This window comes from Microcebus murinus, chromosome 18, assembly GCF_040939455.1.
Source record: "Microcebus murinus isolate Inina chromosome 18, M.murinus_Inina_mat1.0, whole genome shotgun sequence".
Classification (NCBI taxonomy): domain Eukaryota; kingdom Metazoa; phylum Chordata; class Mammalia; order Primates; family Cheirogaleidae; genus Microcebus; species Microcebus murinus.
The window spans coordinates 12,453,457-12,468,294 of NC_134121.1; the positions used below are offsets into that span (position 1 = coordinate 12,453,457).

The window sequence follows — 14,838 nt, forward strand, 5'->3', positions numbered from 1 at the left end:
GACTTTGTGCGGATTGCGGTGTAGGAAACTGTTTTCATGGCAAAAGGGGTCCAACTTTTCTTCCCCCAAATTGGTTTACGGGGCTCCTGTTTGCTAGCTCTGCCTAGCTCTCCATAAGCCCTGCCACTGGCTGAAGTGGCGCCCGTGGTTCCAGAGAAGTGGATCTGGGGACACTGCCTGAGGACGCGCCCTGCGTCTGGCTTGCTCTCCCGAGCCGCAGGACGCTGCAGTTTGGACCAACTACCAATTGATTTGCTCCAAGAAGTGAAAAAGTAACCCATGTGAATAGATAGCCTCAAGCACTTTTCCAGTTACTTCCTGGAAAGTATTTAGTTGCAGCTGATAAAACCCAAACTGTCTGCAGCGGAGGAGGAGGAGGGCGCCTCGGCCCTAACCGTGCAGATGGAGGGAATAACGAGCCCGGCCCCGGGTTCCCTCGAGGGGGCTCCAGGGGCCTCGCAGCCTCATCGCCGCGCACAGGCCCGGTGGAGTTCCTGCTCATTTCTGCTCCCACTGCCTCTCGGGCGCCTGCCCGCAGTGCCGTCCCGCGCCGTCCCGCGCGGCCCGGGCTCTGAAGTCGGCTGCGCGCCCACCCCGTCCGCGCCGCGCCGCGCTCGGCGACAGGCTCGGAGTTTAATCACCCACAAACAGCGTCCGGCTTCCTGTCCTCGTCCCCCCCTCCCGCCCTGTTTCCCTTGCCCCTCCCTCTCCCCAGCCCGGCCCGCCCGCCCGCTCCCCCTCCCCGATCCCTCGGGTCCCGGGATGGGGGGGGCGGTGAGGCAGGCACAGCCCCCCGCCCCCATGGCCGCCCGTCGGAGCCAGAGGCGGAGGGGGCGCCGGGGGGAGCCGGGCACCGCCCTGCTGGCCCCGCTCATGCTGGGCCTGGGCCTGGCCCTGGTCGGCCTTGGCCTCCTGCTGGCCGCGGTCAGCCTAGGGAGCCGGGCATCGCTGTCTGCTCAGGTGAGGCCCCGCTGCACGCCCCTCCCTGGGCACTTTAGGAGCAGAGACTGCAGAGGAGCCGCTGGGGGCCGTGTGGGCTGAAGGCTGGGGGCCATGTGGGCTGAGGGCAAGGGCACCGGAGGATGGGTGGAGGGTGAGGTGTCAGGTGGAGGAGGACAGGGTGACGCTGCCTCCTTCCCAGCAGGAGCCTTCCCAGGGGGAGCTGGTGGCAGAGGAGGACCAGGACCCTCTGGTGAGTGGGTGTGTGGGCGCTGTCTGCAGGCTGCTGGGCATGAGAAGTGTGCCAGTGTGCATGAAGATGGTGCATGCGTGGGTGTGTGTTGGGTGTGGGGGGGGCCGGGAGAGGGTGACTAGTGACAACTGTGTGTAAGGGGGCTTGTGCTGGGCTTGTGCCACCTGAGTCTGAAGTGTTCATTGGCTGGGGGTGACATGGGAGTGTGGGATGTGTAAGCAGGGAGGAGGGATGCTGTTGTGTACAGGGCGTGTGCACGCCGACGGTGGGTGGGGCTGTGTGCAATGTGCCAACTGCCTACAGGGTCTGCATCGGTTCTAGGGGCTGGGGAGGGTGTGGCTGGTCTGAGAATGGGGTGAGGACAGGGCCTGATCCCCAGCGCCTTGCCCGCCCCTTGCCCCCAGCCACACTTGGTCAAGGGGTGTGATCTGTCCCTGAGACTTCTGTGCCTGTTGCTGGCTGGTGGCTCTGCTGATAGGCCCCGTGTCTCAGTTTATGTCTCTGGGAGTCCCTGGTTGAGCCCTGCCCTTAATTCCCCTAGGAACTGAAACCCCAGAGAGACGAAAGTCGGGAGCCCGTGCCTTTCCTGAACCGATTAATTCGGCCTCGCAGAAGTGGTGAGCATCCCGCTATCCCAACCTCGGGAATAACAGCAGCGAGAGTCTGCACTGGCTTCTGGATTCATTATTGCTTTTGTTCATAACAGCCCCATACGTGGGCAGAGCAGAACCATCATCCTCACATAGAAAGTGAGGCCCATAGAGTGGAGGGAGGTCCGGAGACACGCAGCTAAACACTCCCACCTGGGGACTCTGGCCCTCCCTCAAAGGGACCTGCTTCTTCAGACCCTACTCCAAATGTGAAGGGGGGATGGCCAGGAGTTAAGAGAACCCCTGGAGCCAAGGTGGGAGGCCTGGGTCCCAATAGGCAAAGAGAATGGGAGGACCACATGGCCCTGTATCCAGGCTTTGTGGGACTGTCCCGGTGTGTACCCATTATTGTACCCATTATTGCAGTGTGGTTATTAATGGTGTCCTGTTTTGCTCTCAGAAGTATCCTAGTTTGGGCCAGGCGCAGTGGCTCACGCCTGTAATCCTAGCACTCTGGGAGGCCAAGGTGGGCAGATTGCTCAAGGTCAGGAGTTCGAAACCAACCTGACCAAGAGCAAGACTCCGTCTCTACTGTAAATAGAAACAAATTAATTGGCTAACTAATATATATAGAAAAAATTAGCCGGGCATAGTGGCGCATGCTTGTAGTCCCAGCTACTCGAGAGGCTGAGGCAGCAAGATTGCTTGAGCCCAGGAGTTTGAGGTTGCTGTGAGCTAGATTGACGCCACGGCACTCACTCTAGCCTGAGCAACAAAGCGAGACTCTGTCTCAAAAAAAAAAAAAAAAAAAAAGTATCCTAGTTTGGATGATAAATTATATGTCACTCTACTTATGGAGGAAGATGAGGCCTGAGATTCTGAGGCCAGGAGTCTGAACAAGAATGAGGATGCCAGGATCCCTGAGAGGGGAACAGGGCTGGGGGAGGGGTCCCAGAGGGCCCCATTTTGCTCATCTGTCTTTCCTTGATTCTCAGCACCTAAAGGCCGGAAAACACGGACTCGCAAAGCAATTGCAGCCCACTATGAAGGTGGGTGATGGGTGAGCCATGCCCAGGGAGGAGGGGCCGCAGAGGGGCAGGGCAGATGACACTGATGCTTTCCTGTCTTACAGTTCACCCACGACCCGGACAGGAGGGAGCGCAGGCGGGTGAGAGCCCATCCCCCACAGGGCACTGGCCTCCTGGGAAAGGGGCCCTTCAAAACCTTTGGCTTCCTACCCTCCTCCCTGCCTTCTGCCTGGGAACCCCAGAAGGCAGTTCATGAAGGTCCTCAGGGCTTGATCCTGGCAGGGACCTCACCCCTCCCACCAAGCCACTGCCTAGCTGTCTCCTTCAGCCCTCATTCTTCTCCAAGAAGCACCTTTGATTCTTCCCTCTCCTTTCACCCGTATTCCATGTGTCTTCCTACCTTGATCATTTCTTCCTCAAAATGTTTCCAGTGTCTGCTCATCTTTTCCATTTCTACCCCACACCCCCACCTCCATTCCGTGACTTCAAAACCTCAGTTCCAGCCTCTCGCTCCTTCCCCCTTCCACACTCCCCTACCCTTCCCCTGGGTCCAACCTATGCTGCCAAGCAAAGCCCTCTGCAGCGCACTGGCATTATTGCATTGCCTCTCTGTGGTCTGGTCTCAGCCTCATTTCCCCGCACGCCTTATGCGTTCTCCATGCATGCAGGGCCAACACCCCTGCCCCCTGTGTTCCTCTTCTGGGCTTTGCATATACCGTTCCCTCACCTGGAATGTCCTTCCATTGTGTAGGCTTGGAGGCAAGACACGAGGGTTGGCAGCAGGGGTGGATAGAAGTGAGTGGATTCAGCATGTGGCTTGAAGACTTGTTTGTGGGTTGCATGTGAAGAATAAGAGAAAGGGACCTCCAGATTATTGACTTGAGTTTCTGGGGATAATGATGCCATTTCTTTCCTAAGATGGGGTTGACCAGGGAAGAAATAGGTTGGGAGGTGTATAAAATAATAATTAACTTTGAGATGTCTAAAATAAACAATGATAACAAGTAAATTCCACAGATAGCTGGCTGGACATGGTAGATTAGCTCAGACTAGGCCAGGACGTATATACAAATCAGGAGTCAGGGCCAGACAGATGGTATTTAAAGGCATTTAAAGCCGCAGGATTGGGTGAGACAGCAGGGGAAAGAAGGGCCCCATGAACAAAGTGCTGAGGCTCCTGGACATGTTGAAGTGGGCCAGAGGAGGGGAACCAGCAGAGGAGACAGAGAAGCAGCCAGAGAGAGAGGAAGAAACCCAGGGAGGGTGGTGTCCTGGACTCTAAAAGAAAGCACTGTTTCAAGGAGGATGTGGCTGTCTGTGTTGAATGCAGCTGAGAGGTCACATGAGATGAGAACAGAGGAATGAGGCTGGGTTTGCTAACATAAAATTCAACTGTTGACCTTAACGAGGGCGGTTTCAGTGCTGTCGTTAGGACGGAAGGCAGCATGGACTGGGTCAAGAAGAAAATGGGAGCTAAGGAATCAGAGACAGGGACAAACCTTTTCAGAAGTTTCTCTGTAACAAGGAGCAAAGAAATAAGTAGGTGCAGGGAGATGTGGATCAGAGAAAAGTTTAGTCCTGTCAGCAATACGACTTTAATCTTAGTTGACATTTATTGAGGGTAGGCACTTGGGTAGGCACTGTGTCTAGCACTCACGTGTTTGGTCTTAGCTAATCTTCACGACAGCCCTAAAAGGAAGACGCCTCAATTGCCTCCATTTTACAGATGGAGGTTACACAACTTGTCCGAGGTCACAATGATGCTCAGTGTCGGAGCCAGGATTTGAACCCAGCTAGAGTGTGCCTGTGTACTGGATATGGTCTGCATGAGAGGCCAGATTGCTGGTGCAGGGGTGAGGGGGACCTGCAGGGGCCACATCCAAAAATGTGGGAGGGGATGGTTTCCAGAAGGAAGAGAGGACTCATCTCCCATCATCCCATCTAGAGGGTCAGAGGAGAACATGAGAACTGATGGATTTGTAGATTTGGTGGGGGAGATGAGGGAGCCGCTGCCTGGTCACTTCCAAACCCTCTGGAGAACTAGGGAGACAGGAGCAGGAGGTCTGAGGAGAGACGGTACAAAAATCCTCATCCCAGTGAGTATGAAAGCAAGCTTAGTGGGGAAAGTGGAATTGCCAGGCAGCATGGAATATCCATGTGACGTCTGTGGTTGGAGACACGTGTCAGCAGGCAACTCTTCCATGGTCCCAGGCACACCATGCCCTTTAGCCACAAGCAGCAGCCTTTGCTCAGGCTGGTTCCATGCTCAGGAATGCCAGGAAGAAGAGAGCAGAGCTTCTCTCCCCTCCCAGCTCTTCATGCTGTGACCAGCCTTCCTCCCCTCTGTGTAGACCAATTATTTTGTCAGTTACTCAGATACTCATTCATTCATTGAGCCAACACACATGCACTGAGAACTTGCTGTTTGCTAGGAGCCAGGCTAGGCACCCACAGCGACTGATCCCCAGACATATTCTCAAGGCGTCACTGTCTGGGAGAGGAAACAAGCATGTACATTTGTAATTACAGTGTGATATGACACGAACAACAATAGAAGTGGTCAAAGATACATGGCAGCATGGGGGAAGACAGACAGCTATGTACTGTGGAATGAGGGACTCTCTCCCTGCAACAGCCGCTGGGCTCGGAAGTGTGAGTGTGAGATGGGCAAGGGGTCAAGGGCATTGCAGGGAGAAGGAGCCACTGGTGAAGATGCCTTGGGTTTGCTAAGAATGTGATGAGGCTGGCCGATTGTGAAGTCAGCATCTCGGAAGCAGAAAGTACTAGAGGGATGAGGTGAGTGTGAGGCTGCAGAAGACAGCAGCTGGGCCACAGCGTGGGCTGTCCTGACGTGAGCCATCGGAAGGAATGAGGCAAGGTGAGGTCTGCTCATGTCTGCATTCTAGAAACATCTCTGTGGCTCTGTGTGGAGAATAAACTGGAGAATAGTCCCAGTGAGAAACCAGACAGAGAGAGACGGGACAGAGCTATTTAGGAGGCAGAATTGATAGGAACTGGCGAGCAATGAATGAAGTAGGTAAAGGAAAGGGTGGCTTGGGCACCCACACAGTGGCATAACCATAATCCGAATGTGGAATACAGAGGTTAAGGCAAGTTTGGGGTGAGGCAGACAGTGGAGGTAGCAGGATGAGGAAGGGGCTGGAGACTCAGATCTGAACTCCCCAGAGTATAGGTGTGGTGACCGCTAGGTGGAAATGAAAATGCCTGGCGAGCCAGGTGCCGTGGTTCACGCCCTAGCACTCTGGGAGGCCGAGGCGGAAGGATCACTTCACCTCCGGGATTCAGGACCAGGCTGAGCAAGAGCGAGATCCCATCTCTACTAAAAACAGAAATATTTAGCTGGGTGCAGCACTGCACGCCTATAGTCCCAGCTCCTTGGGAGGCTGAGGCAGGAGGATAGCATGAGCCCAGGAGTTTGAAGTTGCTGTGAGCTAGGCTACTGTCACTGCATTGTACCCAGGGTGACAGAGCAAGACTCTATCTCGAAAAACAAAGAAACAAAAAAAAAAAGAAAAGAAAAAAAATTCAGGCCGGGCGCGGTGGCTCACGCCTGTAATCCTGGCTCTCTGGGAGGCCGAGGTGGGCAGATTGCTCAAGGTCAGGAGTTCAAAACCAGCCTGAGCAAGAGCGAGACCCCGTCTCTACTATAAATAGAAAGAAATTAATTGGCCAACTGATATGTATATAAAAAATTAGCCGGGCATGGTGGCGCATGTCTGCAGTCCCAGCTACTCAGGAGGCTGAGGCAGAAGGATCGCTGGAGCCCAGGAGTGTGAGGTTGCTGTGAGCTAGGCTGACGCCACGGCACTCACTCTAGCCTGGACAACAAAGCCAGACTCTGTCTCAAAAAAAAAAAAAAAAAAAAAAAATTCCCAGCGAGAGTTACAGTTACTTTTCTCTTGAAAAGATGGTGAGGGCAGAGCCTATGGCTGGCAAAGGAAGGGGGCTGGGGAAGGCAACTAACTGCCCAAGCACCTGTGAGCTTGCCAGGGAGGACCCAAACGAGGAGGGGGCTGCCAGCCATGGCCACTGCCTTCCCTCAGACCTCCCGCCTGGGTTTACTGGGCGCCCACTCAGGCCAAGCCCAGCTCCAGGTGCCGAGGCTACAGTGGGAACAAGACAACATAAGAGGATCCTCCATCCTGTGATCATCCTTGCTCTCTGGCAAGGGGCAGTCAGACCCCAAACGAACACATAGATAAATAAACAAGATAATTTCTCATGTTAGGGACTGCTATGAAAGAAACAGGATGGTGTGAAGAGATTAGTGCAGGCAGGGCTGGGGCTGGTGATTTTAAACTGGGTGGCCTAGGAAGATGTAGCCAGGGCAGGGACCCTGGGAGGAGTTTTCTTTTTTCTTTTTTTTTTTTTTTGAGACAGAGTCTCACTTTGTTGCCCAGGCTAGAGTGAGTGCCATGGCGTCAGCCTAGCTCACAGCAACCTCAAACTCCTGGGCTCAAGGGATCCTCCTGCCTCAGCCTCCTGAGTAGCTGGGACTACAGGCATGTGCCACTATGCCCGGCTAATTTTTTGTATATATATTTTTAGTCGGTCAATTAATTTCTTTCTATTTTTAGTAGAGACTGGGTCTCGCTCAGGCTGGTTTTGAACTTCTGACCTAGAGCAATTTGCCCGCCTCAGCCTCCCAGAGTGCTAGGATTACTGGAGTGAGCCACCACGCCCGCCCGGCTGGGAGGAGTTTTCTGGGGAGCAAGCCTGTGAGATGACAGTGGCAACCGAGGAAGGGTACACTGGGGAGGAGCTGGGATGCTGCCTGACACCTGCTCTATTGTTTCATTATTCCTGTTCTTTGCACTTCGCAATTACCCTAGCTCTAGGGTTTGGGTTTTTTTTTTTTTCTTTTGAGACAGAGTCTCACTTTGTTGCCCAGGCTAGAGTGAGTGCCTTGGCGTCAGCCTAGCTCACAGCAACCTCAAACTCCTGGGCTCAAGCAATCCTGCTGCCTCAGCCTCCCGAGCTGGGACTACAGGCATGCGCCACTATGCCCGGCTAATTTTTTCTATATATATTAGTTGGCCAATTAATTTCTTTCTATTTATAGTAGAGACGGGGTTTCGCTCTTGCTCAGGCTGGTCTCGAACTCCTGACCTTGAGCAATCCACCCGCTTAGGCCTCTCAGAGTGCTAGGATTACAGGCGTGAGCCATCGCGCCCGGCTGGGTTTGTTTTTTTTAAATGACAGCTTGAGACAATAAGTCACAGACCATACAATATACTCTTTTAAAGTATACAATTCAATGGCTTTTAATATATTCACAGAATTGTATAATCATAGATCACTATAGTGATTTTGGAACATTTTCATTACCTCAAAAAGAAACTCTGTACCCTTTAGCCATCTTCCCTATTCCCACCATTTCGCAGCCCTAAGCAACCAATAGTCTACTATTTTCAAGGATCGTCCATGTTGTAGCATGTATCAGTACTTCGTTCGTTTTTTATGGCCAAATAATGTTCCATTGTGTGGATATGTGCATTTTGTTTATCCATTCATCAGTTGGACATTTGGGTGCCATTTTATTATTTTTAATTTTAATAATTCAAGCAATGTATGTGTACATTTTCAACATAAAGGAAGCAAACAGAGGCTGGGCTCAGTGGCTCATATCTGTAATCCTAGTACTCAGGGAGGATAAGGCAGGAAGATCGCTTAAGGTCAGGAGTTCGAAACCAGCCAGAGCAAGAGCAAGACCCCATCTCTACTAAAAATAGAAAAATTAGCTGGATGTGGTGGCACATGCCTGTGGTCCCAGCTACTAGGGAGGCTGAGGCGGGTGGATTGCTTGAGCCTGGGAGTTTGAGGTTGCTGTGAGCTAGGCTGATGCCATGGCACTCTAGCCCAGGTGACAGAGTGAGACTGTCTCAAAATAAAAAGCAGGCCGGGAGCGGTGGCTCACGCCTGTAATCCTAGCACTCTGGGAGGCCAAGGCGGGCGGATTGCTCAAGGTTGGGAGTTCGAAACCAGCCTGAGCAAGAGCAAGACCCCGTCTCTACTAAAAATAGAAAGAAATTAATTGGCAAACTAAAAATATATATAGAAAAGATTAGCTGGGCATGGTGGCGCATGCCTGTAGTCCCAGCTACTCGGGAGGCTGAGGCAGAAGGATCTCTTGAGCCCAGGAGTTTGAGGTTGCTGTGAGTTAGGCTGACACCACGGCACTCTAGCCAGGCAACAAAGTGAGACTCTGTCTCAAAAAAAAAAAAAAGCAAATAGGCTGGACATGATGGCTCATGACTGTAATCCCAGCACTTTAGGAAGCTGAGGTGGAAGGATTGCTTGAGGCCAGGAGTTTGAGACCAGCCTGAGCAACATAGCAAGACCTCATCTCTACAAAAAAATATAAAAATTAGCTGGGTGTAGTGGCATGAAGCTGTCCTCCCAGCTACTCGGGAGGCTGAGTCAGGAGGACCACTAGAGACCAGGAGTCTGAGGTTGCAGTTATCTATGATGACACCAGTCCACTCCAGCCTGGGCAACAGAATAAGACCCTTAAAAAAAAAAGGAAAAAAAAAAAAGAAACAATATAGACACAGATAAAGTAAGACATAAAAGCCTCCACATCTTCAATCCTACTCCTCTCCCCAGAAGCGACCACTGGTTAGTTTGCTCTAACTCCTGCTGGTCACATAAGTCAGATTTCTTCACATAATCCGATTACACTATGGGCCCCACTGTGTATGGCTTTGCTGTTGCCCTGGGTGATCTATGTATCTTCTCGGTAAGGTGGGCCCCAAATGTTAATACCCTCAATAGATCCTTGAGAAGCATGGGGAAAGTCCTGGAAAAGGACTTTTCCTTATCTCTGAACATCCATGTTCAGGTGTGGACGGGACAGTGAGTGGCTGGGAGGAAGCCAAAATCAACAGCTCCAGCCCTCTGCGCTATGACCGCCAGGTCGGGGAATTCATAGTCACCCGGGCTGGACTCTACTACCTGTACTGTCAGGTAAGCCTCACCTGGCTCCATGGGTAAAGCAGGAACCAGGGGAGAGTGGGGGACTAGCGGAAGGCTAGGGAGGGAGAGTTTGGGGTTTGGGCAGGATGGGATGCCTACGTCTCTAAGGAAATTTGAAACTGGAGCAAGAGCCAGCAGAGGCCTGGACGCTGCCTGCCTCCTCCACTCCAGGTGCACTTTGATGAGGGGAAGGCTGTCTACCTGAAGCTGGACTTGCTGGTGGATGACATGCTGGCCCTGCGCTGCCTGGAGGAGTTCTCGGCCACAGCAGCGAGTTCCCTGGGGCCCCAGCTTCGCCTCTGCCAGGTGTCTGGGCTGTTGCCCCTGCGGCCAGGGTCCTCCCTGCGGATTCGCACCCTCCCCTGGGCCCATCTCAAGGCTGCCCCCTTCCTCACCTACTTCGGACTCTTCCAAGTTCACTGAGGGGCCCTGGTCTCCAGGCAGATGTCCCAGGCTGCTGGCTCCCCACAAGAGCTCTCAGAGCACCCTGGTCTCCTCTGCCCCACCCTCAGCTGCTCCTGGCTCCTGGCCTGCCCCTGCCTCTGCCGCCTGTCAGGGCTCGTTCACGTTTTCCCTCCCACATAAATACAGCATTCCCATTCTCCCTTACAACGCCCCACCTCCAACTCTCCGCCTCACCAGCTCCCAAACCCCTGATCTTCTGAGGCCTCCATTTATCCTAACTCCTCCTGGCCACAGCCCCCCAGGACACTGTGTTTGCTGTACTCTGTGGGCAAGGATGGGTCCAGAAGACTCTGCTTCAGGCACTAGGAGGGGCTTTACCTGGTGGCAGGAAGCAGAAGAGGCTGGGCCTAGGCCAAGAGTTACCAGATGTGAGGGGTGAGAAGCCAGGACAAGCTCCTGCCTTGAGAATTCCCTGTGGATTTTTAAAACAGATATTATTTTTAATATTATTGTGACAAAATGTTGATGAGTGGATATTAAAGAGAATAAGTCATGGTCTCTCTCTTTATTGGGATTCAGGGGACATTCTGGGGTAGCTGAGAGCCATGGGAAGAGGGTCTGGGCATTGGGCAGCGGGGCGCAGGACAGCTGGAATTCCAGGTTGCTGTTCAGGCTTCGGAGTGGGCCCTGCATGCCTGCAACCCCAGGTGTGAGCAGAGAGTAGAAAGGCACACCGCCCAGGAGAAAAATCAATCCTGTGCCCAAGGTGCACAAGCAGCCTCATTTCCCTAAGAGGCGGACTTCCTCCTGTGGGGGAATCCCTGGCTGGGAGGGGCAGGAGCCCTTCCTCTTAGTGGCCTTGGGGCATTCAGCAGGTGCTGGCACAGGCCCTGGTTAGAAGGTGGGCGGGGGAAGCCCCAGAGGGGGCTCAAAGTCAGTAGGCTCGGGAGCCTGGGCCCCTGGGTACCAGGAGAACCCCTGCAGTGGCTGGGGGCCCGGGGCTGCCTCTTTGTCTCTTTGTCCAGAGCCTTATGTAAGAGCTTTTCTCGAGAAACAGGAAGTCCTGCTTGCCAAGTTTAGCACAGGGAGTAGTGCAGGCCTTATTCCAACAAACCCGGCCCAGCCTTCACCCCAGAACTCAGCCAGATTCTTGCTTCCGTGCCCCCTGTTCTTCCTACTGACCCCGCCTCTCCTTCCCCACCTTCAGTCACCCCTAGCAAACTGCCCCAGAGCCCTCCTGTGCCTGAGCCAGAGGACGCACCCTCACCGCGGCCCCAGACACTGCCAGCCTGGCCCCCCATCCAGCTCCTGGCACCATGCCCCATAGCCAGCCAACCTTCCCTCCCCCAGCTCTGGGGCTGCCCCAGGGTTCCTGCGCACTGGCCGCTCCTCCTTGGTGTCACTGGCAGCCCTGTTCTTCGTAGAGGGACTGGAACCTAATTCTCCTGAGGCTGGGGAGGGTAAAGGGGTCTGAAGGCAACACTGGCCCCACAACGGAGTGCCAGGGGCACTGATAGTACCCCTAGCTTGCTTTCCTCCTCCCTCCTTTTTATTCTCAAGTTCCTTTTTATTTCTCCCTTGCGTAACACCCTTCTTCCCTTCTGTACCACTGCCCTCACCCCTACCCTCCCTGCCATCTCCTTGCCATCCCACTCCTGAGGCCACAGCTGTTGGTGGGGTCCCCAGCTCATGCCAGCCTCATCTCCTTTCTTGCTAGCCCCTAAAGGGTCCCCAGGCGACATGGGGGGCCCGGTCCGAGAGCCGGCACTCTCGGTTGCCCTCTGGTTGAGTTGGGGGGCTGCTCTGGGAGCTGTGGCTTGTGCCATAGCTCTGCTGACCCAACAAACAGAGCTGCAAAGCCTAAGGAGAGAGGTGAGCCGGCTGCAGAGGAGCGGAGGGCCCTCCCAGAAGGGAGAAGGGTATCCCTGGCAGAGCCTCCGGGAGCAGGTGAGCAAGGGGAGAAGGGTGTCTGGGAGAGAAGGTTGAGTGGCAGGGGGTTCTCTGGGCTTCCTGGTATGCAAAGTTTCAAGTGGGTGCAAGAGAGGGTCTCAGGCTTGGAAGTCAAGGGAGTGGCCATTCCAGGAAAGAAAGCTGTTAAAGGTTAATGCTTCTTATACCTAATAGATCCTGGAGGGCAGCCAGCACCCAGACTCAGGGTGCTGGAGAAAGGTGCATGAGAGATCTGAGGCATTCAGGGGGTGGGGGAGAACTGGGAAGGAAGGCTGTCTGGGACCCTTGCATCTTAGTCTAACCCTGACCCTCTTTCCACAAGCAGAGCCCTGATGCCCTGGAAGCCTGGGAGAATGGGGAGAGATCCCGGAGAAGGAGAGCTGTGCTCACCCAGAAGCAGAAGAGTGAGGCCTCCAGGGTGCAGCAGGGGTGGGAAGTGATCAAGCAGCATGAGAACTGTCAGCCCCAGCCAGGGTGAGGGTGGAGGCTGACGACAGGGCAACTGGGGTAGGTGGACGCTGCTGAGATTCCCTCCTTCTCTCCTCAGAGAAGCGCTCAGTTCTGCACCTTGTTCCTATTAACATCACCTCCAAGGGTAGGCACTATTTTAAATAATGGCTTTTTGGGAGGGGCAAGAACTAGGACTTTGGGGCTGGCACATGGGCCCAAGAGAATCCTATAGGTGAAAAGGGGAGAGCCGATATGCATCTGAGAGTGCAAAGAAATCCTGACCACCAAACCCCTCGCCTCCAGAGGAATCTGATGTGACAGAGGTGATGTGGCAACCAGCTCTTAAGCGTGGGAGAGGACTGGAAACTCAAGGATACGTTGTCCGAGTCTGGGACACTGGAGTTTATCTGCTGTATAGCCAGGTAACCCCAGCCATAGCCTGAGCCTCGTGTGGGGCCCCAGAGGCTTGCGTGTTGCTGTTTTCTCAGAGTCTGTACATCCTGCTTCTGAGGGTTCCTGATCATTCTGTTCCCACCAAACTTAGAAGACCCTTCTTAGTTCCCTGGCTCCCTTGTCAGGGATGGAGGCCTCCTAGGATTGAGCTGTGCCATCCTGTTTCCTTCAACATCTCCTCCCTTCCCTGCCAGGTCCTGTTTCATGATGTGACTTTCACCATGGGTCAGGTGGTGTCTCGGGAAGGCCAGGGACAGCAGGAGACTCTATTCCGATGTATACGAAGTATGCCCTCCAACCCAGACCGGGCCTACAATAGCTGCTATAGCGCAGGTGAGAGCCATTCAGGCAGCAGAGGGGGGACAGGAGGAGAGCAGGATATCTCAGACCTGGGGGCAGCAATGCTATGACAGTGGGTTGGAAGCCTGCGTATAGACACAGATCTGAGAAATGAAGCACAGAATATCTGGGTCGTCCTTACAGGAGGCAGAGAAAAGGTGGAGCTGGAGAAGGTGGGGTATCTGGATGGCTGTGCTTCACTGAGGATCTATTTTCTCCCTTTTCTCAGGTGTCTTCCATTTACACCAAGGGGACATTCTGAGTGTCACAATTCCCCGGGCAAGGGCAAAACTTAGCCTCTCTCCACATGGAACTTTCCTGGGGTTTGTGAAACTGTGATTGTGTTATAAAAGGTGGTTCTGAGCTTGGAAGACTGGGGTGGGTACATACCGTAGACAGCCTCAAGCTGAAGAGACAAAGGATAGGGAGTGGGCAGGAACAGAGGCCTCTTCCTGGGTTTGACTTCGTAACTCTCTGTTTCTCCCTTTTCCCTTTCTACTCCCACCCCCCAGACTTTGATTTTATGTATATCTTGCTTCTGTTCCCCATCCTGCCCCAAATTCTTGTGTATGTGCTGGTGGAGTGGGGGCGGGAGAGGGGGCGGCTGCCCCGCATTGTCCAAGCCTGCCATGGGGCCACTGGAATGCATCCAGAACAGCACCACCATCTAGCGGCAGTTTGAGGGAATCGTCCCGACTACTGGCAGACGTCCCCGAAGCCTCCCTCCGCTAGGGAAAACCCCTGGTTTCCCATGCCACACCTCTCTCCAGGTACCCTCTGCCTCTTTACCCCACTGGAAGTCTCTTTTTCACTTCCCTCTCTCCATCTAATGGGCCCGTTTCCATGACTATCTCCAGAGGTTTGTCTATTATGTGCCAGTCTGCATGAGGCTCCCGACGACCACGACGGTCCCTTCCGGGTCCTAAGGTTTGCCTTTCATGCTCTCCATTTCCCTGGCGTGTGCAGGTCACCTCAAGCCCCTCCGGGCTGGGACTGATCTCCAGGGACCCTTGGATGAATCGTACGCCATGGTGTTGGTCTTGTCTCATTCCTCTGACCTCTTGTTTCTGCTCAAGCCCTGCTTAAAGTTAAATAAAAGATAATGAATGTATACCCCGGCTCCATTCCCCCCACTGTCTCGCCTCAACGCCGTCCCTGTACCGGGATCTCCCTGCCTTCCTGGTTCTCCTTTGGAGAGCCCCGCCGGACCAAGGCATTGTGGGGCCCACCAGGCAAAGGCCCACGAGCAAAGAGACTACAGGGCTACGCCGCGGGGCGTGAGGAAACACGCAGGCGCACCCGGGCGCGGCCAGGTCAACTGATATGCGCAGGCGCAGCCCTGCGTAGCGCTCAGGGCAGAACCTCCCCGTGGCGTCTGCGTTCCTGGGTAGGCGAGACCCAGCGCGTGGTAGCCGCGCCGGCGCTCTTCGCCGGG

At 54.2% G+C, this 14,838-nt stretch overlaps 2 protein-coding genes across 7 annotated transcripts; both read left to right on the top strand.

Annotated features, from left to right (window-relative positions):
- The first annotated feature begins 704 nt into the window (after nt 1–704).
- TNFSF12 (TNF superfamily member 12) lies at nt 705–10,764 on the top strand. The gene is made up of 7 exons (XM_012776223.3): nt 705–960; nt 1,145–1,192; nt 1,734–1,809; nt 2,778–2,831; nt 2,915–2,950; nt 9,673–9,797; nt 9,978–10,764. The coding sequence occupies exons 1-7, from the start codon at nt 763–765 to the stop codon at nt 10,227–10,229; spliced, it is 789 nt and encodes a 262-aa protein (XP_012631677.1). The 5' UTR covers nt 705–762; the 3' UTR covers nt 10,230–10,764.
- Nucleotides 10,765–11,237: 473 nt separating this feature from the next.
- On the top strand, nt 11,238–14,559 carry TNFSF13 (TNF superfamily member 13). Of its 6 annotated transcripts, XM_075994131.1 has the most exons (7): nt 11,243–12,158; nt 12,487–12,565; nt 12,709–12,756; nt 12,915–13,033; nt 13,259–13,397; nt 13,633–13,726; nt 14,370–14,559. In XM_075994131.1, the coding sequence occupies exons 1-7, from the start codon at nt 11,901–11,903 to the stop codon at nt 14,398–14,400; spliced, it is 768 nt and encodes a 255-aa protein (XP_075850246.1). In that variant the 5' UTR covers nt 11,243–11,900; the 3' UTR covers nt 14,401–14,559. The 6 variants fall into 6 exon arrangements, with proteins under 6 accessions (XP_075850244.1, XP_075850245.1, XP_075850246.1 ...); XM_075994129.1 differs by lacking the exon at nt 13,633–13,726 and having other exon boundaries at nt 11,238–12,158; XM_075994130.1 differs by lacking the exon at nt 13,633–13,726 and having other exon boundaries at nt 11,239–12,158; nt 13,295–13,397; nt 13,916–14,559.
- Nucleotides 14,560–14,838: the final 279 nt, after the last annotated feature.

Excerpts from the sequence above, each read along its gene's own strand:
- TNFSF12 (XM_012776223.3), top strand. The coding sequence starts at position 763 with ATGGGGGGGGCGGTGAGGCAGGCACAGCCCCCCGCCCCCATGGCCGCC. Across the intron at positions 961-1,144 it reads GGGCATCGCTGTCTGCTCAG|GAGCCTTCCCAGGGGGAGCT; the intron begins GTGAGGCCCCGC and ends CCTTCCCAGCAG. Across the intron at positions 2,832-2,914 it reads AATTGCAGCCCACTATGAAG|TTCACCCACGACCCGGACAG; the intron begins GTGGGTGATGGG and ends CCTGTCTTACAG.
- TNFSF13 (XM_075994127.1), top strand. The coding sequence starts at position 11,901 with ATGCCAGCCTCATCTCCTTTCTTGCTAGCCCCTAAAGGGTCCCCAGGC. Across the intron at positions 13,034-13,258 it reads TTTATCTGCTGTATAGCCAG|GTCCTGTTTCATGATGTGAC; the intron begins GTAACCCCAGCC and ends CTTCCCTGCCAG. Across the intron at positions 13,398-13,915 it reads CAATAGCTGCTATAGCGCAG|ACTTTGATTTTATGTATATC; the intron begins GTGAGAGCCATT and ends CCCACCCCCCAG.